At 44.5% G+C, this 22,357-nt stretch overlaps 1 protein-coding gene across 3 annotated transcripts in view; it reads left to right on the forward strand.

The window, feature by feature from the left end:
• Nucleotides 1-22,357, forward strand: part of Mylk (myosin light chain kinase) — a 202,635-nt gene that overhangs the window by 148,044 nt on the left and 32,234 nt on the right. For all 3 annotated transcript variants that reach the window (XM_090345269.1, XM_090345261.1, XM_090345252.1), the window contains 7 exons: nt 1,098-1,148; nt 1,870-1,997; nt 4,073-4,226; nt 10,276-10,578; nt 18,841-18,873; nt 18,972-19,065; nt 20,499-20,702. In XM_090345269.1, the coding sequence (XP_090201395.1) occupies nt 1,098-1,148; nt 1,870-1,997; nt 4,073-4,226; nt 10,276-10,578; nt 18,841-18,873; nt 18,972-19,065; nt 20,499-20,702 (967 nt within the window). The remainder of the gene's footprint in view (nt 1-1,097; nt 1,149-1,869; nt 1,998-4,072; nt 4,227-10,275; nt 10,579-18,840; nt 18,874-18,971; nt 19,066-20,498; nt 20,703-22,357) is intronic.

Consider the following 22,357-nt stretch of genomic DNA (forward strand, 5'->3'; position numbering starts at 1 on the left):
CCATTCTCCAGCTATGGAATGCCAGAAACCTTGTAGTTTGAATGAAACAGTAGAACACTGTACACATTCATGTGTAGGTGTTTGTATGTTATTCATTTGAATAAATAGATGAGTTGACCTTTGAGCAAAGACCTGAAAAAATATGCAATCAAGCCATGAAGATAGTTATGTATCACATAGTTATTCAAATGAATAATTTGTGCAATGAAACATTTCTATTTGAATCATTTTTCTTTCCATTTTTATTGGTACTGGCATTTGAGTCATTTTCTTATTTGAGTAATTTAGAGAAAGTAAAGGGTACACATGTATGTATTTATTCACTGATCCTTGGAGATATAAACACTTTTAAAGTGAAAGCCACAGGTCCACAGTCTATGGCTCAAAGGAAGCCTGAGACCCACAGATCTATAGCAAAGGCTAATTTTAGTTCATTTATCTTATATAAGTTCCTCATTGAGTTTCCTGAAAGTTAGGATGAGAGTTGTGAGTTTGGGGTTATCATCTTTGCTGTTGGTGGTGGTTTTTTTGGGGAGGGGGGCAGTAGTGAGATTTGACCCAAGGACTTTATTTATGTGTGCTAGTTGGGTATTCTACGACATTAACCATTCCCCCAGACCTTTACATTATTTGTTTTAATAGGATCTCATGTTTTTGTCCAAACTGGCCTAGGCCATGATCTTCCTATTTATGACTCTTATATAGCTAGGATAATAGATGTATATCACCACACTTGGCTTTATTGGTTGAGATCTTAATAACTTTTTGCCCAGGCTGGCTTCAAATCACAATCCTCCCAGTCTTGGTCTCCGATGTAGTTGAGATTACAGATGTGAGCCATTACATCCAGCCTTGGTTGTCAGAATAGGACTTGAGATGTTTTATCATATCAGGAACCCCTGCAAAGGGGTCATCTCAAGAACTGATATTCAGAATAAGGTTGTACACATGAAAGGGCAAGAGGACTTCCTAGAAAGATACTCATATGGGCTCTCTTTGAATGAAGGTCCAGTGGACAAGTCAGCATTCTTCTAGGCCTCAGGATCTACACGGGATGACAACTGGCAGAATATAACTTGTAAATGTCTTTGTTTCAGGTGACGCCACTGTGAAAAAGAAACCTACCCCCAAGACACCTATGAAGGCAGGTAATTAGTCACAGTTTCACCTGGGGCCAAGAAACTCATCTGCATGGGGGATTTTCTTTTACCTACTAGCTGACTCCCTGGGTATGTAGTCAGGAGATCCTTGAAGGGTCTCCATAAACTGTCAGGCTTCATCTGCTCCTCAAATCAACCTTTCCTCAGCCTGTACCTCACCCATGTCCATGACTGCATCTTTCCTGTGTCACTTGTGTGCCCACAATCATCCAGTGTGGGCAGCTAGAGCTTCTTTATCTGCTCTGCTCCTAGTAGAGATGAGCCACTCCACACTACTTCTGTACCCTGCTCTGTAAGTTCCTGTTCCTCCAGTGCTTGTCTGTTTTCCATGGAGAGACATTTGAAGTCATAAACCACATGGAGCCCATTAGCCAGTGTGACCCAGCGGTTAGAAGGCAAAACACTGTTTAATTAATAAACTGTTAGAATGTAGGTTCAAAACTAAGGTAAGACACAAAGTCCTGCACAACCATGTTAAAAAAAATATATGCCATGGTATGTTATGTGGGTAATTTCTAAGAGTATCTAAACAAAGAGCTTAATCTTCCTAGCAGATTCAGTGTTCTAGAGCAGGGATTAATACCACCAGTCTTACTGTGAAGGTTCTAGAAGGTAAGAAAGAGCTAACACACCAACAGTGGACAGTGTCAGTAATAAGATCAGAATGCCTGATGCCCCTCCTCCTCACTCAGTTTCTGTTTCCTCCCAGCTATGCCTCCTCAAATCATCCAGTTCCCTGAGGACCAGAAGGTGCGGGCAGGAGAGCCTGTGGAGCTATTTGGGAAAGTGGCTGGTACCCAGCCCATCACTTGTACCTGGATGAAATTCCGAAAGCAGGTCAGTAACAGGAAAGGGGTGGCCCAAAGAAAACCCCAGCCCCTGAGCTGAAAGGGATGAGAACTACTGTAATGGAGACAGTACTGCTCTGCATTACATTAGAAATAAAAGACTATCAGATGTGAGGTAATCCTAAGATTACACCTATAATCCTAGCCCTGGAGAGGATAAAGCAAGGAAGACCACAAGTTCAAGGACAGCCTGGACAGCTTAGCAAGATCCTGTCAAAATAAGATAAAATGGGATATAGTTCAGTGGCAGAGGGCTTTCCTTGCATGATTGTACTATGGGTACAAACACATTAACACTCCACAGAAAAATAAATTATAAAAAAAGAACTGAGAGAGCCCCACCATCTGCCTGTCAGAGTTTTTATTAACATTTTCTTCCAAGTTGCCCAGTATGCCTTGTTTTATGAACAATTTGTATAATAAAAACCACACACATGTGGCCCATCTTATGCTATTTGCCTAGAATCCTATTCAGAATCAGGAATATCAAAGCCTTCAGATAACCCCTCAGACACTATAAGCTTCCAGGCCAGCCCACTAATATCTGTCTATAATAACATCAATTTGCCACATACTGATGGTATCAAAGTGAACTTTGGGATAGAAAAATAAAGAAGTTAATTGTCCTGGAGTTTGGCCTAGTGGTAGAGTGTTTGCCTAGCTTGGATGAAAACCCAGGTTCAATTCCTTGGTACTACATACATAGAAAAAGCCAGAAGTGATGCTATGGCTCAAGTGGTAGGGCTCTAGCCTTGAAAAAGCCCAAAGACAGTGCTCAGGACCTGAGTTCAAAACCCAGGACTGACAAAAAGAAAACAGAAAAATTAAAAGTAAAATAGAGGTGAAGCTGTATGGTTCAAGTGGTAGTGCACTTGCCTAGAAAAGACCTGGCCTCGGCTAAATGAAAGGATCTCTAGGATATGGAAACAAGAGCTTTATATCATGTGATTGTTGTTCTTAATGTACTATGTTATTTCTCTTCTTTATGGTTGCTTTTGGTTTATTTCATATCGTTACAGTATCTGACTTTGTTATCTGGCATATTCTATATACTTTTATTTGTTTATTTGAAATAGGAAAGTGAAGGGGGGAAGCAAAATGAGGGGAAGGGGTAGGGAAGGAAAATGGGGACAAAAACATGAGAAGGGCTATCAGCATGTGAGAAGTAATCCACCTTCTGTGTGGCAAATATAACTGTAACCCCTCTATTAATTACAATAAAAAATAAAAGTGTGTCATAAATATAGCAAAAAAAAAAGACCAGGCTTCAAGTTCAAGCCCAGATGCCTCAAATAATAAAAAGCGATAGATCTATGAATCTACCCATTCTGAACATTTCAGGCAGTGTATCTCTAAGGGAGAGAACTTAGTATTCTCAAGTTTACACATGCTATAACATGAAGCAATACTCTATTCCTTTTTATAGATGAATATTCCGTAGATGACTATGGATAGCACATTTAGTTTATCCATTCATCAGTTCTAGACACTTGAGTGGTTTCTACTTGATTAAAAGTAGCTGGGCCGGGAGTTTGGCCTAATGGTAGAGTGCTTGCCTAGCATGCACGAAGACCCAGGTTTGATTCCTCGGTACCCCACATACATAGCAAAAAGCCGGAAGTGGTGCTGAGGCTCAAGTGGTAGAGTGCTAGCCTTGAGAAAGTCCAAGGACAGTGCTCAAGCCCAGGACTGGCAAGAACAAAACAAAACAAACAAAATAATCTCAGTAGCCACATGTAGTATTAGACAAATGGAGGAATTAGAATCTTCAGAGTAGATCTGGCAAGTAAATGATGGCTCAGGAGGTTTCTCCTATGATCGCTGGCCAGAATGGTGATGAGGATTCCTGAGCTACATGCAAGGAGCATTAAATTCTAATCAAGTCCATTTCAGATCTGGACCCTCACAAGGGACTTGACTTAGGATATGGGACTTTAGAGGTAGGCTCCAAGTCAAGTTTTGGGTCTTCTATAACTAAACTAGACATATACTTCAGAGGAGGAGTGGGGAAGGAGGCCTTTTCCTGGTCTGAGTCTTTAGCAACCACCCCTGCCTCCTCTGCAGATACAAGAGAGTGAATACATCAAGGTGGAGAACAGTGAGAATGGCAGCAAGCTCACCATCCTTGCCGCCCGCCAGGACCACTGTGGCTGCTACACCTTGCTGGTAGAGAATAAGCTGGGCAGCAGGCAGGCCCAGGTCAATCTTACTGTTGTGGGTAAGTCTGGGGACCAGGTGGCATGGAGAATGGGCATGTACCCCCAGGACCTGATTGCCTCAGCTTCCAGGTTCCCCATCCTTCCCTCTCCTCCAATCTCATACTACTTCTGTCCTTCCACTTGTTACTGGACTCTAGACCCTGCTCAGGCTGTGCCCCCTCAATGCCCACCCTTGTTATTGTTGTTTAGCAAGTGTATGTTAGTTCTGTGGCTTGAACTCAGCACCTGGGCACTGTTCCTAAGCTTTTTTTTTTTTTCTCAAGGCTAGGGCTCAATCACTTGAATCACAGATCCACTTCTAGCTTTTTTTCTTTTTTGGGCGGGGGTGCAGATGAGGGGTAGTTTTAGTGGAGAGATAAAGAGTCTCACAATTTTCTTCCCAGGCTGGCTTTGAACTGTGATCTTCAGATCTCAGCCTCTAAGTAGTAAGGATTACACACATGAACCATTAGTGCCTGGCTACCTCCCCATTCGTGAGTTCTGGTAGAGATGCTATGAAGTGATAGACTGGGTACCAGCCACTTGTCCAAACAGTTCCCCAGGCTCTCCTGTGCATAACTTCTGGCCCTTAAAAACTGGACCCCTGTATTCCAGGCACTTCATAAACACCTCCATCCTGTCTACTATTGCCCCACTCTGTCTGTACCCTGTATCTGGATCATTGCTTCTTTCTGTTCCTGTGCCTCATTTGGAAGCACTGCAGCAAGATCATATCCTCCTACAGACTCAGAGCTAGGCTCTGCTGACCCCAAGGCTCAAATGAGCCATAGCACTAATCAATAATGTCATCAGCATGATTTGGCTCAACCCAATGGTCCCCATACTAGCAAGTCTCTGTCCTGGCATTACTCCCTTATGTCAGCTCTGAGGCTGGCCCATCTTTGTCTTTTGCAAAGCTGTTCCTTTCTGGGCTCTGGATCCCTAGCTCTTAGGTCTCAACCATCCTCTTACTCTTAACCTTTCCTTTTCTTCTGTTTCTTCCAGAATTTCACAGAATTTGCCATATTTTCAAATGTACAAGCATTTCTCTTTCTATAGTGCTCCCCTTCTCCTTGCCTGTGTCTCCACCTGTGTTGTTCCATCTGCTTTCCAATGTCCCTCATTTTAACTCATTTTCCTTCTTTCTTCTTTTCCTCTGACCCCTTTGTGTCCTTAAATTAGGACTTTGTGTTCTTGGAAGGTCAGGGACCAGGTTTAATATTTATGAAGAAACTCTCATTGGTGATTCCAGGTGATTGTTTCCATAACTGCCTCTTCAAAAGTCAGGAGCCTTGAGGCTGGGAGTTTGGCCTAAAGGTAGAGTGCTTGCCTAATACAAAGGCCAGGGTTCAATTCTTCAGTACCACATACACAGATAAAGCTGAAAGTGGTGCTGTGGCTCAAGTAGCAGAGTGCTAACCTTGAGCAAAAAGTGTCTAAGGACAGTGCTCAGGCCCTGTGTTCAAGCCCCAGGACTGGCAAAAAAATAAATAAAGCTAGGAGCCTTTAGAGGATGAAGCTTGCTATGTGTTTAGACCCATACCTAACAGCATTGGCTTAGTCCCACACCCCATCCTATCCACAAGCATCAGTTTTCACTTTTCCTTGGAGCTTTCTCTCATCTATCCTTGCTTGGATAACTTTGGCCTCAGAAAATTTGAACTGCTTTTCTGGCACCACTACCCCAGGCTCCCACACTAGCCACCCCTGAGTGGTGCCACACTCCCTTCCCCCAGCCACACGGCACAGGCTGGAGTTCTGGCCTTTTATGGTTGAGTTTCTTATTCTCCACGGCCAGAGCTGACAGGGCCATTGCAGTGGCTGCCTGCCAGCTGGCTGGAGCAACATGTTAAATACCGTCCAGGGAGGGGAATGGAATGGAGCGTGGGGCTTTCTGTCTGCTTACCCCACCCCCAACCCACCCCCATAGAGCTAAGAATAGAAACACTCAATAAAATGAGGATTCACATTGATGGCTACAGTAAAGCCACATTCATTCAGTTCTCATGAATTTAGAGACTTAGTCCAAAGTAAACCTGAGTTAGCTGATTCACCTGTATGGATCCAAGAACATCTGTTTATTACCTGAATAAGGGTTATTAAGTAAATGTGAGAAAACAAGTATAGCCTGGTCTACTCTGGACAATTTTCAGATACTTTAGAAACATCCATTTACTAAGTAACTAAAGAAGGCCAGCTTAATGCCTTATCTTCTTGTCTGCAGTAAAAACTCTCTTATGGCATATTCTTTGAAGATTTCTTTCCTGATAATCTGTGATTCCTTTCTTTTTAAGACAGTAATAAAAACTAGCCCTTTCCTCAGTTGACATGAGTGATGATCAGCTGTTTTGGAGGATAATTATCATTGTTATATTTTAAGAGGCAGTACAGGAATTGTCAATGCTGTCTCTTTCTGAGCCTAAGCTCCTGGTCAGCTGCCCAGGAGAGGAGGGAGGGAAGAGAAGTGGCAGAGCCAGATGGATTCCTTAACATTACTCTTCCAAGCAGGAGAAAAAAACAGGTCTCTGCATAACTTTAAGGGAGAAAAACAAAGTAGAGAACAACCCCAAATACCCAGTAATCCCCAAATGCCCTCTGAGTTTGGAACTTGTGTGATTTGTAAGGGTAGATTTTCCTTCTTAATGCTTGGCATGGCTGTTATGAAAGATATTCTCTTGATCTTTCTACATAATTGCCTGGAAAGTACCAAGCCCTGGGGCTGGGTCTGCAGCTTGGGATCTCTTTGTGGCTTTGTCACAGACTTGCTGAGTTTTTTTTTTTTTTTTTTTACCTCTGAGGGTCTCTTTCTGAGGTCACAGCTGATCCAGGTAAATGATCACTGAAGGTGTAGCCAGCAGCCACTGAGTTCAGTGCCCATGGAAGGATGTCTAGGCTGGCTTACACAAGCCCCAAAGGAGCCTCATATGCATAAACACAAAGAGGGCAAAGGGTGGCTGTGTTAATGGGAAGCAGATAAGAGCCTATGATTCCCAGGAATAAGAGCATTGCTAAACTCAAAATCCTAAGCTGGTGCCATGAGGGACCCCGAAGGATTTCCCATTCTGTCAGTCACATCTCCAGGGAGCCCTGGGAGAATTCTGAGGAAGCATAGGGTCCAGCTTCTGACACTGAGCCAACCTTTTCTTTGCCAGGCACTGCCCAGGGTGTCCCTCCAAGACTGTCTGTCTTGAGCATGGAGGCTCATGGGAGCACCCTCATCTGAGGATTCTCATTCCTGGCTAGCTCAGTCCTGTGTGGGAGCATAGGCTGGAAATATCAAAAAAACAGAAAAGAGGAGAAGGAGGGGAAGTCCAGGTTCATAGAACATCTGGGTCTTTTTAAAACTCCTTTAGGCACCAAATACCTTGAAAAGTGGTGACATGACACTTGGAATTAAAGCCCTCTCCCCAACTTTGGCATCTTATGTTTGCAGGTGAACTCTGTTAAATATGAGTCAGGGATACCTGTAATAGGAACAAAACTTCTTTTACAGTGTTCATTTCTCCATTTTGTCCTTTATTAACCAAAGCAGAGGGTACTCTGTGTTCTCACAAGTCTTTCTAGCGATTTGGGGTAAGGGGGCAGGGAGTGTCTTTTATGTCTCTCTGGGCTTTTTTTTTTTAACTTTCCTAGTTGATCTTGAGAGGATTTGAATCATTTGCCTCTCAGAGTTTTAGAGTAATAAACATCTTTGCAAACACCAGAAATGTTTCTTTTAAAAAGACCAATATATCTTTCAGAACAAATAGTTTTCCTGAGAGAGCATATTAAACAATGAACAAAAATGGCTCCATCGTTAGAGGCCTCTAACGTGTCAGAGATGCTGGGAAGTGGCCCTGACACAGTCCCAGAATCATTCCTGGAGCAGGATCCAGGCTTGGAATGTTGAGGACCAATGGATCTTGGCATTGTGTTCTGAGCTGGAATGTAGAAGAGGTGGGAGAGGGGAGGGGTAAAAAATGAATATATGTATGTATATGAATGTACATTTTCATATGTCTATCTTTATGTACCTAGATACACACAGGTACATCTGGATTTTTTCTCCTTCCCTCTGGACATAGAATCATTTGAGAGAATTCCCTTTGACTTTCCTGTCTGCCTAGATGGGAGAGTAAGAGTCTTTTACCTATGTCTGCTTACTTGATGTTTACCAAACCCCAAGGAGAGGTACTGATCAGCACCATTTTTCCAGATAGGAAAGATAGACAAACTAGTCTCAAATTCACTAGAGTTCACATACTTACACATCTGTATAGCATGTGCTTAACTGTTTGTTTGTAAGGCTCTGTAAACTCAAACTATGAGGGGGAGAGGGGGAAAGATTATCTGTACCTAATATATCTAACTATCTAAACATCTGAGATCTGAAACACAGGAAATTTTATCCATAAAAGCAGCTAATGAAAATCAGAAGAACTTAAGAATCCCATTAAAGTATTGGTTGCCATAATTTGACCTAAAGTTTGTCAAATGTCGTTACTGGTCTGAGTCGAGGTTATCTGAATAGGAAGGCAGCCAGCCAAAAGGAGGACTTATTTGTGTCTTCATTTCATTTTCTGTGTCTTAGTAAGGACTGTGCTTCGCTATTGTGGGTTGCTTTTGAAATTCTTTCTCGTTGCATAAAAGACCTCTGAAGAGGGCTGGGAGTTTGGCCTGGTGGTAGAATGCTTGCCTAGCATGCATGAAGCCCTGGGTTCAATTCCTCCGTACCACATACATAGAAAACAACGTGGGAAGTGGTGCTGTGACTCAAGTGGTAGAGCTCTAGCCTTGAGAAAACCCAAAGACAGTTCAGGCCCTGAATTCAAGCCCCAGAACTGGCCAAATAAAAAGACCTCTGAAAATAAAGAAGGAGGGCAAAGGCAGTAAACTCGGCTCAATGCTAAGGCATGAGCTTGGTATGTGTAGCACGAGGCCTTGATTTCAACCCTCAGCATCAAAAATCAAAACAACAAAGAAGTAGGAGAGACATGTGCTATAATATGTAAGAAATAAACTCCTAAAATAATAATTACAGTAATGACCTAGTTGAGTCAACTACTGCCTAAGACCTGAGCTGCTATTATCTACGTTGTCCATTTGAGTAATCTTAGGCACATGGCATTAATAGCTACTGAGCAGGAACAGATCTGTGTTCAAACCTGGATCTGTCTAACTTCGAGCTCAGCCACTAAGCTATCTGGCCCCTTTGTAAGGACAGGCATTTCCTAAATTCCTGAGAAAGTGGAAGCACACTTCTGGTGTATCATAGGTCACTGACCTCAGGCCTGGAGAACACACACACACACACACACACACACACACACACACACACACTACACATTCTCTCTGTCTCTTTTTCTCTCTCCCTCCTTCCCTCCCTCTCAAACATATTTTTGATAGGAAATAGCCCACGCCTCCTGAGCAGCTTCCTAGATGTGTTTACTCAGAAAAACATGTTTATGACTTAGGCTAACTACAGGAAGTCATGACTTGACTGGAAAACTAGCCAAATAACAGAGTTTCTTTCAAGCAAGTAATAATATGTGGGGCTTTCTGTACTGGAGGTTGAGAGCATAGCTGCACCTGTGATTTGGTGGATGAGAGGTGAGACCTGGGTTTGGATTCACTAGATTGTTTCTCCCCATGACTGAGACAATGAAAGAATATTCTCAGGATGGGAGTGGGAGGGTGTAGAACGTTTGCTTAGCATGTCTGAGGCTCTGAGTGCAACCCCAGCAACCCTCCCTTTTAAAAAAAGGGGGTGGGGGGAAGCAGTTGTTTCTGGGCATGTGGCTCACACCTGTAATCCTAGCTACTCAGGAGGCTGAGATCTGAGGATCAAGGTTCAAAGCCAGCCAGGGCACAAAAGGACCTGAGACTCTTATCTCCAGTTAACCTCTAGACAACAGGAAGTGGGGCTTGGATCAAGGGTAGGGTGGTAGCCTTGAGCTGAAGAGCTCAGGGACACCGCCTGGGCTGAGTTCAAGCCCTATGACCCACAAAACAAACAAACAAGCAAACAAAAAACAGTTGTTGTCCTTTCTTGTGGAGAGTTTTAATGATATTGTGCTTTTCCATGTCTAGACAAGCCAGACCCCCCAGCTGGCACGCCTTGTGCCTCTGATATCCGGAGTTCCTCCCTGACCCTGTCCTGGTACGGTTCTTCCTATGATGGGGGCAGTGCTGTCCAGTCCTACAATGTGGAGATCTGGGACTCAGAAGACAAGACATGGAAGGAACTAGCTACATGCCGCAGCACCTCTTTTAATGTCCAGAACCTGCTGCCTGACCTCGAGTATAAATTCCGCGTCCGTGCTGTCAACGTCTATGGAACCAGTGAGCCAAGTCAAGAGTCTGAACTCATAGTGGTGGGAGAGAAACCTGAAGGTAGGGAGCCTTCATTTCTTCATTGCCTTGAAATGAATGCTGGAAACAGAGGAATACTGAAGCATCATCATGACTAGAAAAGTCCTTGATGATTTTGATTTCTAAGGTTGTAATGTTGATTTATGCTTAGAAAACAACATGTAGGACCTTTAAAAACAAAAACAAAAAACACTGGTGGGCTATGGGTATGGCTCAGTGGTAGAGTGCTTTCCTAGCCATTTTAGTAATCTGCCACCAGGAGGTGATGGTGTGTTCATCAGGAGGACAATCCTAGAAGGTAGGCTCTGAGGCCGACCTCAGGGTCATAGATCACGTGCCTTCCTCCTCCGCCTCCTCCTCCTCCTCCGCCTCCTCCTCCTCCTCCTGCTCATCCTCCTCCTCCTCCTCCTTCTCTTCCTGTTACGCAAACAGTTGAATGTCTATTCATTGTCAGGACTTGGCATTCAGAAATAAGACAGGAAGGAGCTTAAATCCAGAGGGACAAGTTTTTATACCAGTAACTGTTGAAGCAGGGAGTACCTTACTATAGTAAAACAGTCAAAGGGACACAGCAGAAAGCATGGAGAATTTTGCTGTAGAGCATGAAAGCCTTTTTAGTGGAGTGATACTTATATACTGTATCTTAGAAAAGGGAACAGGACTCTGAGAGGCACAGAAGACAAGGTCAGATGTTCCATATAGAGTACACATCATGCTCAGAGGCAGCAAGTAAGAGAAATGGGTGGCATTTTGAAAAACTCATTGATAACCAGAACATGTGAGATATGAGGCAGAACAGGAGGAAGCTGTCTAGGTAAAACTGTAAGGTTCATCATGAGTGAGAGCAGTAGATCTGGTTTCAGAGGAGGAAATGGGGAGACAGAGCTTTGCTTCTCCACGTGTCACTGTGGACTAGCAGCCTTGGGAACTGCAGATTCTCAGCCCAGTGCCCTCAGGTCTTCAGAAGGTTCACTTTGACACAAGTTATCCAGGGCTGTTTTCATTCCATATGAAGGTCTGCAAATCCTTGGGAGAGAAGGATGGGTTGCAAAGGTGGGGGCTATCTGTCTCGCAGGCCATATAAGGCCCTAGAAATCATTTCATACATAACAGGACAGATGCATAAGCTTCTTCTTGGCTCTCATTGGCTGCCACGCTTATATACCGGTAATTTTGGGTGGCCCAGGAATGTTAAAAATATCCAAATGGCCCTTGACAAAGAAAATGTCCTTCTTCCCCCAAAGTATGACATTGGACTCAGCTCAGGACAGGAAACACCTCAGTGATATCCAGAGGAGTATATGGGAAGGCATGAACTAAAGACCCAGGATGTAGGATAGTCCATTCTTGAAGGGGTGTGTGTGTGTGCCAGTATGAGAACTTGAACTCAGGATCTGCCACTCTTGTTCTGCTTTTTAGCTCAGAGCTGATGTGCTACCACCTGAGTGATACTTGTAGTCCAGCTTTTTGGCTGGTTTATTGGAAATAGAATCTCATAGACTTTCCTTCCTAGGCAGGCTTTGAAACACGATTTCAGCCTACTCTGTAGCTAGGATTATAGGAGGTATGAGCCACTGGCACTCAGTGTGATGACTTTTCTGGCTGAGAGTTAGATTTTTAAAAGTTGAAAGTCTCTAAGCTGACTTCCAGTTCCTGGCTTTGCAAATTCAAGAGCTAGTTGGAGATTTATTGTTGTGAATTACTGTGGCTAGCATACATTGAGCACCTGCCATATGCTAATAATGTTAATTGCTTATCATGTGCCATTTCACTCAGCCCAGGTAACTCAATGCAGCCCATACTAACCATCATCTTATAGACAGGGAAAAGGGTCTAAAGGGGAGAAACTTCATAGGGAATAATGAGTGGAAGCTTGAATTCAGTTGCCTGACCTGAAGCCTATGCTCCTGTGTCAGACTGAGGGAAAAGATCAGTCGTACTGTGAGCTGCCTCCAATTCCTTACTTAAATAAATTGGAGGTCAGACAGCAGAGAGTATAGAATGAGGTGGAGGTTCTGATTTCAAACCAGTTGAGCTGTTTTTGTTGTTGTTTTGTTTTTGTCAGTTGTGGGGTTTAAACTCAGAGTTTGACTCTCCCTGAGCTCTTTGCTGAAGACTAGCTCTCTACCACTTTGAATCACAGCTCTATTTCTGGTTTTCTGGTGGTTAATTGGAGATAAGAGTTTCACAGGCTGGGTGCCAGTGACTCACTTTCCTGTCAAGGCTGTCTTTGAACCCTAATTCTCAGATCTCAGCTTCTTGAGTACCTAGGATTACAGGCATGAGCCACCAGCACCCAGCAAGCTGTAGTATCATGAAGCCATTTGAGTCCCAAGGTCAGGAGGAAAGGTTAAACTACAGCTGCAGATTAAGTAGTGAAGTTCTTAATGCCATGGACATGGATGAGGTCACTCAGAGGATGATATAAAGAATGTCGCACCAACACCATAACACAAGAGTCTGAGGAACCAGAAGGGATGGCAAGCTGGCTAGAATCCATTGTAGATTCAGGAAAGGAAGCAAGTTACTCCGAGAACTCAATAAACGGCATCAAACACTGAAAGATCAAAGGTATGAGGAGTTAAAGGATCTTTGGTTTTAGCCCTTTGCTTGGTAGTGATCTGTAAACTCAAGTCCACAGAGTAGAAAGATGGTTTTCCTGGTGAGGATGCTCAGGCATATGAAATGTTATTACAAGAACAGGAAACTGGTACTGCAAGATAGCAAAAGACGGAAATGAGCTGGGCACAAGTGATTTCACACCTGTAATCCTAGCTACTCAGGAGGCTGAAATCTGAAAAGGCAGGAAAATTCCTAAGACTAATCTCAGTTAGCCACTTAAAAAAAAAGAAAGTCAAAAGTGAGCTGATACTCAAGTGGTAGAGCACTAGCCTTGAGCAAATAAAGCTCATGGACAGCTTCTAGACCCCGAGTTCAAGCTCAGGAGTAGAACAAAAAAGAAAAAGAAAAAGGAAAACATTTGCTATCCTGAGAATTGTTCATAGGCTGGAAAGGAAGTTGTTCAGATCCCTGCTATGATGAAAACTAGATCTAATCTCTAGTGGAGAGGAGAAGAGTGGAGGGCAAAAGTGACATGGTCCTTAAGAGAAAGAGCTTAAGTATGGGGAAGCAGAGATCATTGTGGGAGACGAAAGTATTAGAGGTGCTTGAGTCATCATGAGACTAGAAACATCACAAGTATGAAACTCTTTTTGATTTGATGGCCCTCTTAAGTTTTAAAAACTAGAGATAAATATTAAAACTTTAGTTTTGGCAGTGCTGGGGTTTCAGCTCAGGGCTTTGAGCTTGCTGGGCAGGCACTCTACTGCTTGAACCATAGCTGGCCATTTTTGGTCTGGACATTTTTTAAATAAGAGCATGTATTCCAGTCCCCTGTTTATGCTGGGGTGACAGGCACATGCCATCATGCTCACATTTTTCTATTGAAATGAGGTCTTGAAAACTTTTTGCAAGCAGGATCAGGCTACAGGATCTGCAAACCACCATGGCTCCTAGTAGGCCAGGACAGCAGCTACCAGGCCTATGAAATGAACCTGAAGGGCATAATGAATGTTGACAGGCAGGTGGCCTTGCCCTCAAACTTCACAGGAGGAAGTCTTATGTAGCCCTGTCTTCCCCCCACTCCTTACATCAAACAAAATGGAAATAGTGAAATTTCCTGAAATCCAGGGGAGGGGTCCTGGCCACCCAAGGCTTTCAGACAGGAAGCATGGTCCCATCCCAGGCCCAGCTGGATGATCAAGGAGAAGAGGGAAGGAGAAAAAAGTTGGCAAGCATTAGGCCTGAGAGCAGAAGTTGGAACAGGTTGGGGGTTGGGATTGTAAGCAGAAACCTGTACACTGATGTAATGCCTGTGAGTACCATGCAGGATAGTCACAGAGCTCTTTCTACTTTGGAAGGGAATAGCTCCCGTCTTCCCCAGAGATTGGGGGAGGGGTGGCTCAGGTGTGGGCTAGAGTAGGAGTCAAAGATCACCCCTTGAAAGCAGTGGGCTATGGTGATCATAGCAAAAGCAGAGCCAGTTAATCCTGGCTCTACAAAGCTCAGCCAGTGCCCCTCTAACATTCGTACCACACCACTCTTCCTCCTGCCCTTCACCTTAGCAATTTCAGTTTTGTACTTCGTCCTGATTCTTAATTCCATCCCTGTTTATACCTCAGCTCTTACTTCATTCATTTACCCAAGGTATTGAATAGTCCTACTTCCAGGGCACTGGGGACTCAATGGAGGACCAAGTGGGCTTCCCATTAGCTCCAGGAGTTTCTCTACTCCAGAGCCACACCTAGCCTGACAACTCCCTATCCAGTTTCCCAAGTGAACAGAGCCTCCATCTTTTTACCCCAGACCCAGATCTTGAGTTCTCAAATCTTGTTCTGGCTCTTAAATTCCCACATCTTTGCTTCCAATCCTAATTTTTTTCTAGGCTACATAGTTATTGGTGATGGCTTCCTGCCTCTTGCAGCCCAAGGGCAATTAGATTTGTAGATCCTGAGTTGCTCCTATCTGAGGCTGCAGCTCTGCTAGGTTCCCAGAGACTGTGGGCCAGCCTGCCCTCTAGTGTCCACTGGCATCCATACACCATTCTTCTGCTACAGAAAAGGCTAGTGTGCTGTTCTGGGAGAGTGATAGCCAATCTCACAGCTCCACTGGTCCTTTTCCAACACACTCTAGGGTGATGAGACCCCCGGCTATTGGCAGAAATAACTCAAGACCCTTTGCCAAATGGCTCTTCCCCTTAGCTCTTGGAACTAATAGCTCATTCTAAATAGATTTTAAATGACAGTTAGCTGAATTTCTTTATTTCCACAAATTGAGCTCCTTTCTTAGCAGTGAAAAGAAGAGAACCAAATGGTCCACCATGTTATGGCTATGGCCCTTGATGCCCAATGACCTGTTGTCTCTCCCTTGCTCCTCTCCTATTCTTCTACTCTGGACATCTTTCTTGTCAAACAGAGAAGAGCAGGATGAGGAGGGAAACAGGGACCCAGCAGCCTGAGGTCTGGAGCATGCCCAGAGCAAAAGCTACACTGAACAGTGAACCTCTAATCCCTAAGGAGAGGAGTTTGGTGCCCCAACTAGAGCCTAAGAGAAGCAAAGGTGAGGGTAGGTGTGGCATTCTTGAGGGAGACCAGACCAGCTCTGTGGTGGGGAGAAGTCAGCTCTGGAACTCGGGCCTCTTGGAGACTAGCCAGGAAAATGCATGGTGCCAGGTAGTGAAAAGACCCTCATGGCTTACAGCTATGTGCCCCTCTGTCACTTGCAGAACACAAACTGCCCCCTCCCCTCCACCCCTACCCCTAAAACAGTAGGCCAGGAAAGTCTGCCTTGTGACTCTCACCAGCTTCTCAGAATACTCTGGTCCTCTTACTATACCAGGGAGATATGAGAAGGAACAACAAAAAAAAAGGCACCAGCAAACCTCTGTCTTGGAACAGGCACTTTGAGATCAGGACAATGAGGCCTTCCTAGCAGGAAATATTGCTACTTTATCTCTAAGACCTGGGCTAGAAACTGGCAACAGCAGTCATTCAGTGAATGCTGGAATGTCCCTTAAAACCCTGCTTGAAATATTATTATTGAACTAATCAGAACATCCATGACACCTGTGTGCCCATGGACCCTGTGTGGCACCTGTGCCTATGACTCCATAAGCCTAAAGCCTGCCTCCCTGTGAGGCTTTTGTATAGGGTCCCTCAAGTCACAGTACTTATGAACTCATGAACAGCTCATAGCCCTGTTACCACCATTGTTAATTGTGCAGTTGCCTTTTCAAGCATATCTGCTCTGGATTTCTTTTTTTTTTTTGCCAGTCCTGGGCTTGAGCTCAGGGCCTGAGCAATGTCCTTGGACTTTCTCAAGGCTAGAGCTCTACCACTTGAGCCTCAGCACCACTTCCGGCTTTTTTTTTTCTATGTATGTGGTACCAAGGAACCGAACCCGGGTCTTCATGCATGCTAGGCAAGCACTTTAACCACTAGGCCAAACTCCCAGACCTGCTCTGGATTTCTTTCCTAACTTTTCCTGACAAGTCTTGATATGGCACCATTTCCTTCTAGTGGCCTTCCATCGCGCCATTGAAACCTTCAAACCACCAATGGCCAGAGTCCCACAGCAGAGATGCCCAAGATGCTCTATCAAAGGCCACCAAATAATTGCACTTATTGTTCCTGATGATAAACCTCTGCCATTGAGAGCAACAGGTGGAGGATTTCATTATGTAATATAGTTCAGGATGCTATACATAGGGTGAAACTTCTCTAATCTCTCTGAACATTAACTCTGCTTCAGTGTCCAGACACATGCTGGATCAGTCCAGCAGCATGGTCTTGGTAGCAGTATTTAGGCCAACATCCTGGCAGCAATGGAAGCCACACCCCTCATATTTCAATGCAAGATCTCAAGTCCTTGTCTGTCTCCTCCTTTTTTTCATTTCATGGCAGTTTCCTTTCTGTGATTCTCCCCAGTCCTCTCCTGTTTAGTTTTCTAAAACTAAACTTCGTCAGCAGCATTTGAAGAACTCTAAACAGATCACTGCTTCTGTTTTCATGCTCATAAATACTCTCAGAACTCTCTTTTCGCCAAGAGGCACTTAGCCTGTGTGAGATCAGATTACTTTTTCTCTGCTTAGGTTCTAATGTCTTCTGCCCTGAGCCTGACAGATGGGCTTGCTTCTCCACAGGTCCAGCTGCACCTACTCCCTAGCCCACACCTCCATCTGAGATCAGACCCTGCAAAGCACTGAGGGCTTAGCAGTGTGTGGACAACACTGCCCCCAAACACTGTCCCCTCACAGGATAAGCTTGCCCGCCAGCCTTACTGCACGGAGCTTTCTACAAGCCAAATCTTTTCCCATTTCACTCTTATTCTCTTGCACATTTTCACACACTCCTATATACACACACAGTGGCACCTACAATCACACTCTTATGCTATTCCTCATACCCACAGTCATACTTGCCCTCTGCCCACATTCATACCCACTCACAATCACGCTCACACACATTCACACTTACACACACCCGTTTACTTATATTCAAACATACTTTAGTGTTCTTTTCTTCACTCTGATTTCACGTGCTTGCTCTTTTCCTTGAGTAGCTTCCTTTGTGATGGTAAGCTAGAACATGGTCCTATCCATGCCTGAGGAGCCCAACACGTCAATCATACAACATTGTGTCTAGGCAGTGCCAGCCTAGGCAGACCCCTGAAAATCACCCATTCAACTTCTTCCTCTTGCACACAAGGAAACTGAGGTCCAGAAAGGAAAAGGCCCTTAGCCAAGATCGAGAAGCCAGAGCAGCTCTGTTGTTGAGGAGCAGATGTCTGTGAAGATGTCAGAAAACTTAGGGCCCTGGAGTGGGTTGTTCTGAGGCCATTTCACCTGTCCTTCCCTCCTGACATATGATGAGGTTCACTTGCATCCTCCCTCATGGACACTCACTCTGTGTTTTATCTGTGTGTACTAATCCCTCAACATAACCCATCATCTCCTGAGGACCCAGATCAAGAGCTATTTGCCCATTTTGACATTGCCCTCCTTCCTTGTGCCTGTTTGTACTGTGATATAAGTGCTCTGTTTGTTACCAAACATATCAAGTACAGCTGTGTTGTCCTTTCCAACTAAATTATAAGCTTCAAGAAGGAGAGAACCTGCCTCCTGTGTGTTTTGTTTTGTCTTCCCACATAACGGGCAAGATGTTTGCTGTACTGCTGTCATTCTATAACATGTGTTCAACAGCTGGTAACTGGGTATGATATGAGAAGCAATTATGAGTCGCAGACTTACAAGCCAGGGCAGAAGGGATTGCTACAACCATGTGTAGGTTCTGAAAGTCCAGAGGGACTGGAATGAGATGGGAGGGGGTGGAAATGAGGACTGGAGTAGAGCTGGCTGGGGGTAAGGAGGCCAGAGCCTGCTAGTCTGCATGTAAGCCTGTTTATAGTTTATACTGACCAATTACAAGGGATACCTAGGTGAGCTGATACTCAGGAAAACCTCTAGAATGCCTTGCTTTCTTTTTTTTCCCCAGTCCTGGGCTTGAACTCAGCACTGTCCTTGGGCTTTCTCACTTGAGCCACAGCACTTCTTCTGACTTTTTTTTTGTCTATATACATGGTACTGGGGAATCAAACCTGGGTCTTCATGTATGCTAGGCAAGCACTCTACCACTAGGCCAAACTCCCCGCCTAATATGCCTTACTTTCAATGGCCTTCTGTACTGACCATTGCATCCTTCCTCCCCTCCCCCTTGTCTCCCTCAGAGCCAAAGGATGAAGTGGAGGTGTCAGACGACGGTAAGTGCAACACACTGTCCATAGGACAGGCTCTTGGATGGAGAGGTCTGATCAGGGGGATCTGATCTCTCACCATCACCTTCACCTGTACTCTGCAGATGAAAAGGAGCCTGAGGTTGATTACCGGACGGTGACAGTCAATACCGAACAAAAAGTGTCTGACTTCTACGACATCGAAGAGAGACTAGGATCGTAAGTGGAGTGGAATGCTGCCTCAGCACAGGGTGGGGGTTGCATAAATACCATAGTTAAACGCAGTACCTCTTCCTGTTTTTTCCAGGCTCAGCTTCTTCCCTAGGCTAAGCTTCTGCACATTGGTGAGGGATGGATGCACCAATGCATCCTCCACTGTAGGTTCTCTCTGCAGCTTTTGGTTTTGTTTCTTTGTTGTGGTTCTCCACAGGCCAAACACCAGGAACCTTGCACAGAGGCTTTCCTTTTCTGTGCCTTGGTGCACATTACAATACTGAAATGGAAAGACCTGGTCTAGGTCAGATTCTCTTTAGGATGCCTTCTACTTGATCCTCATAGGTGGTTAAGCCTCCAGCAGGAGGAAGGGAAGGAATAAGGAGGAATGATAGGTGAATATGACGTAAGTCCATCAATGTATATATGGAAATGTCATAATGAGGCCTACTATTCTGCACAGTCGATTAAAAATTTAATCATAAAGAAGTAAGCAAGCCTGGCCAGTCCTTGCTGTCCAGCAGTGTCAGGTTTGAAGCTTCAGTAACACACACAGCAGTCCTTGCAGAATGAACTTACTCTTTGATATTGTCTGGCACTGTGCCCCCCTTGGGAGGCATGGAAGGTACTGGCAGCTCAGACCCCACCACACTATCCATCTTCTCCATTTCTTACTCCCTGAAGGAATACAAAAGGAGAAAGAAAAGAGGATGAGACTCAGATTTTTTTTTTTTTGTCTGTCATGGGGCTTGAATTCTGGGTCTGGGCATTGTGCCTGAGCTCTTCTGCTCAAGGCTACTGCCCTACCCCTTGAGCCACAGCACCACTTCTGGATTTCTGGTCGTTAATTGGAGATAAGAGTCTCATGGTCTTTAGTGCCCAGGCTAGCTTTGAACCAAGATCCTCAGATCTCTGCCTCCTAAGTAGCTAGGATTACAGGCGTGAGCCACCGTGCCTGGCCAGACTCAGCATTTTTGTTCAGTGGTTTCAGGGAAACAAAGGAGACATACATAATTCTTAGCAGCTCCTGGACAGGTGTCACCTTGTCACTATAACTTATGTCCCAGAGGACCCTCCTGCTCCTGAGCAGAAGCAGGTCCATCCTGGGTGGTCCCCTGAGCATCCATGTTAGAGTGGTGTAGAAGGAAGACAGCCATTTATTAATTCTGTATTGGAGAATGTTAGCCTTAGCTTAACTCAGGAGTCTCTCTGAGTGGAAGTGCTCTTGAGTTAGAACAAAGGTCAGTAAACTTCTCCACAAAAGGCTAGAGGGTTACTGTTGTGGCTCTGTGCTCCATTTCCCTTCATGGCAGCTGATGTGACTGAGTTCCAGTACAACCTTAAGCTAAATAAAGGTAGGCCAGATTTGTCCTGTGGGTCAATTTAGTACAAAGCTTAGCTAAATATGACTTCTTTTTCTCCTCCCTCTTTGTATGCAGTGGGAAATTTGGACAAGTCTTTCGACTTGTAGAGAAGAAAACTGGAAAAATCTGGGCAGGGAAATTCTTCAAAGCATATTCAGCAAAAGAGAAAGAGAACATTCGGCAGGAGATCGGCATCATGAACTGTCTCCACCACCCCAAGCTGGTCCAGTGTGTGGATGCCTTTGAGGAGAAGGCCAACATTGTCATGGTCCTAGAGATGTGAGTGGCACGGGGGGCCTGGAAGTTCCTGCCTGTGTACCCCCACTACCCCTCTCCAGCCTCCTATGCCCCAAGATAGAACATACTACACCAGAAATGTGATGAGTGTGATACTCTCCTACCTATGCCAGGCCTGCCCAATGGGAACAGAACTGCCTTGACCCCTCATCCTTTCCTCTCTCATCTTCCTATGTCAGGGCAAAGCTGCCCCTGGTTCCTAAGTTTCATGCGGGGACATTCTCCCTGGTGGCTCAAGCTGGAAAGGAAGGGTCAGGCAGCTTTCTGATTTCTCTGAAAAAGAGAATGGGCTCAGAATCCAAGAGTGGAACCTGTCAATGTGCCTTTGCCATTCTTCCCTGGTTTGTGCTCTTAACTTCTCACTTATCAGAGTTGTATCTTTCTCTGCTGAGTTCATGCAAAGCCAGGGGAATGGACCAGATGACCTCTAGGCAAAGCTTTCCCAGAATACATCATTTCCCTTACCTCCCAGTCATCCTTCATGTGCACACACACACACACACACACACACACACACACACACACTGACATCAGTAAGCCAAGTTTCTTCCACAACATCTGCATTTGCATTTTCCCCATTTTTTAATCTGAATTTCATAATCATACCAAATAATTTCAAGAAAATATACAGTCTTATTCACCATCAATTAATTGTTTTTCTCCCAGTTAAACCACCACTTCCAGAGAGAAACAGTTTTGTTGGTTTTGTATGTGGTACTTCCAAGGTTTCCTTATTTAAATGCAAGTATATATGAACATAGATACTTTCAGTTTCCTGATTTTTTTTTTTTTTGCCAGTCCTGGGCTTGAACTTGGGCTGAGCACGGTCCTGGGGCTTTCTCAAAGCTAGAGCTCTACCACTTGAACCATTTCCGGCTTTTTTCTATGTATGTGGTACCAAGGAATCAAACCCGGGTCTTCGTGCATGCGAGGCAAGCTCTCTACCACTAGACCAAACTCCCAGCCCCAGTTTCCTGCTTTTTAACACAAAGTGATATATAACACAACTCCACACTTTTCAGCAAATCACTATAATAGCCAGTACCCCATAGGACTTTACTCAATAGGTACATCACATAGCATTTAGGCTGTCTGCTTAACAAGTAGTCAGATGGTCTCCAGTCTTTGGCTTTTGCAAACAAGCATTGTTTGTACTGTGTCCACATCTTCTCGCTCATGCATTTAATGTCCAGAGGTAAAGGAGCACACTGGATTCAGTATGTTCACTGTATTGTACAGCCTTGAACTTTGGGATCTCAGTCCACTGGAAAGGACCTGTCAGCATGTGGGCATTCTTTCCCAGGAAAGATGTGACATGCAAATAGAATGGTGCCCTTTCCTCTCTCCTCACTGTAGTTGTGTTTGGAGACACCCCTTTTAGAATGTGTTTCTTAGAACAGGCAAAAACGGCTAGAGAGCATAGATGTGAGTCAGATAACTAACTTCAGATCTCAACCTACCTCTTGTTTTTTCACCTTGAATAAGTTACAGAACTATTCCAATCCTCATTTTTATTATCCACAAAGAGGGTGTTAAGGCCCTTTCCTGAATGCTACCAAGGCACTACGACAGTGCACTGTTGTGGGGGTCTATTTGCAGTAGCAGACATTGGCTTTTTCTGTACCCCACTCCTTTTT

The sequence above is a fragment of the Megascapheus bottae genome, chromosome 1, assembly GCF_031878675.1.
Source record: "Megascapheus bottae isolate mThoBot1 chromosome 1, mThoBot2.hap1, whole genome shotgun sequence".
NCBI classification, from domain to species: domain Eukaryota; kingdom Metazoa; phylum Chordata; class Mammalia; order Rodentia; family Geomyidae; genus Megascapheus; species Megascapheus bottae.